Source organism: Monosiga brevicollis, genomic scaffold (assembly GCF_000002865.3).
Source record: "Monosiga brevicollis MX1 MONBRscaffold_24 genomic scaffold, whole genome shotgun sequence".
NCBI classification, from domain to species: Eukaryota; class Choanoflagellata; order Craspedida; family Salpingoecidae; genus Monosiga; species Monosiga brevicollis.
In genome coordinates this window covers 307,295-308,345 of record NW_001865061.1, presented here as the reverse complement: position 1 = coordinate 308,345, position 1,051 = coordinate 307,295, and the positions used below count along the sequence as shown (strand labels likewise).

Below are 1,051 nucleotides of genomic sequence, written 5' to 3'. Positions count from 1 at the left end.
GCTCAAAGAATCACACACATAGAAACAAAAATCGTACAAAACGACCAAGTATAACCAGAGATACGGCCATTTCAAACACAAGACACCCAAAAGGGCAGTCACACATCACAAGTATAAGCCATCACAGCACAAACACAATGAACACCACGGCACGCTCACATCCAACGAGACACAACGTCGGATTGAGGAAAACAACCGGCCACAGAAGAAAAAGACATCATACAAAGGACTTTACAAAAATTCAGCAAAAATACCACACAAATACAGTAAAAATCAAAGCAAAATTAAAACAAAAATCAAGACACCATCAACATCAGTCACGAGCAAAGACACGGAGCCGACGGCCTCAGCAGCCGTTACGCCGTTGGCAGTCACAATGGTCTCAGAGCTTGGAGCAAGATCACGAAATAAATCACGATCAACAAAAAAATGAGCAGTGGCACCACTGTCCACCAATGCACGATTGCTGGTGGCCAGGTTGGTGGCTGACAAACAAGTCAAGAACAACTCGTGGTGACGATAATGTGTTTGTGCGGGCGAATAATTCACAGCAGGAGCAGCGGGCAAATGGGAAGGAGGAGCAGCAGGTGCAGCAGGCAAATGGGAGGGGGGTGGAAGAGACAAGGTCGCGGTCATGACGGGGGCCGCAAACTGCTTGCCATTGTGCTTCTCGTACGCGCGCTTCTTGCGGCACTGAGATACATCGTGGCCATAGATGCGACAAAATTCACAGTTGGCATTGACGCGCTCACTCTTTGGGTGGGGCCCGTGGTGTATACCATGGCGACCACGGCCACGACCACGTCCACGACCGCGTCCGCGACCACGTCCACGGCCATGCCCGTGCCCGCGCCCTCCACCATGCTCAACAGCAAAGGCACCCTGTTTAGGTTCGGCGCGGGCACCAGCAGGCGTGAGTTTGTGCAGGTTAGCAGTCACCACCTCAAAGAACTTGCCCAAATCCCAAGACGGTTGATACAGGTTTGCAATCACGTCCCTGAGTTTTGAAGGCAGGCCATCAACCAGTTGGGCGATGACGAGGGTTGCCGAG

General features: G+C 51.7%; 1 protein-coding gene across 1 annotated transcript in view; it reads left to right on the top strand.

Moving 5' to 3' along the window:
- Nucleotides 1-780: 780 nt before the first annotated feature.
- The window catches only part of MONBRDRAFT_10846 (uncharacterized protein), a gene marked incomplete at both ends in the record, with an annotated part of 4,551 nt that continues 4,280 nt past the window's right edge, over nt 781-1,051 (top strand). The window contains one exon of the mRNA XM_001748633.1: nt 781-913. Within this exon, the coding sequence (XP_001748685.1) occupies nt 781-913 (133 nt within the window). The remainder of the gene's footprint in view (nt 914-1,051) is intronic.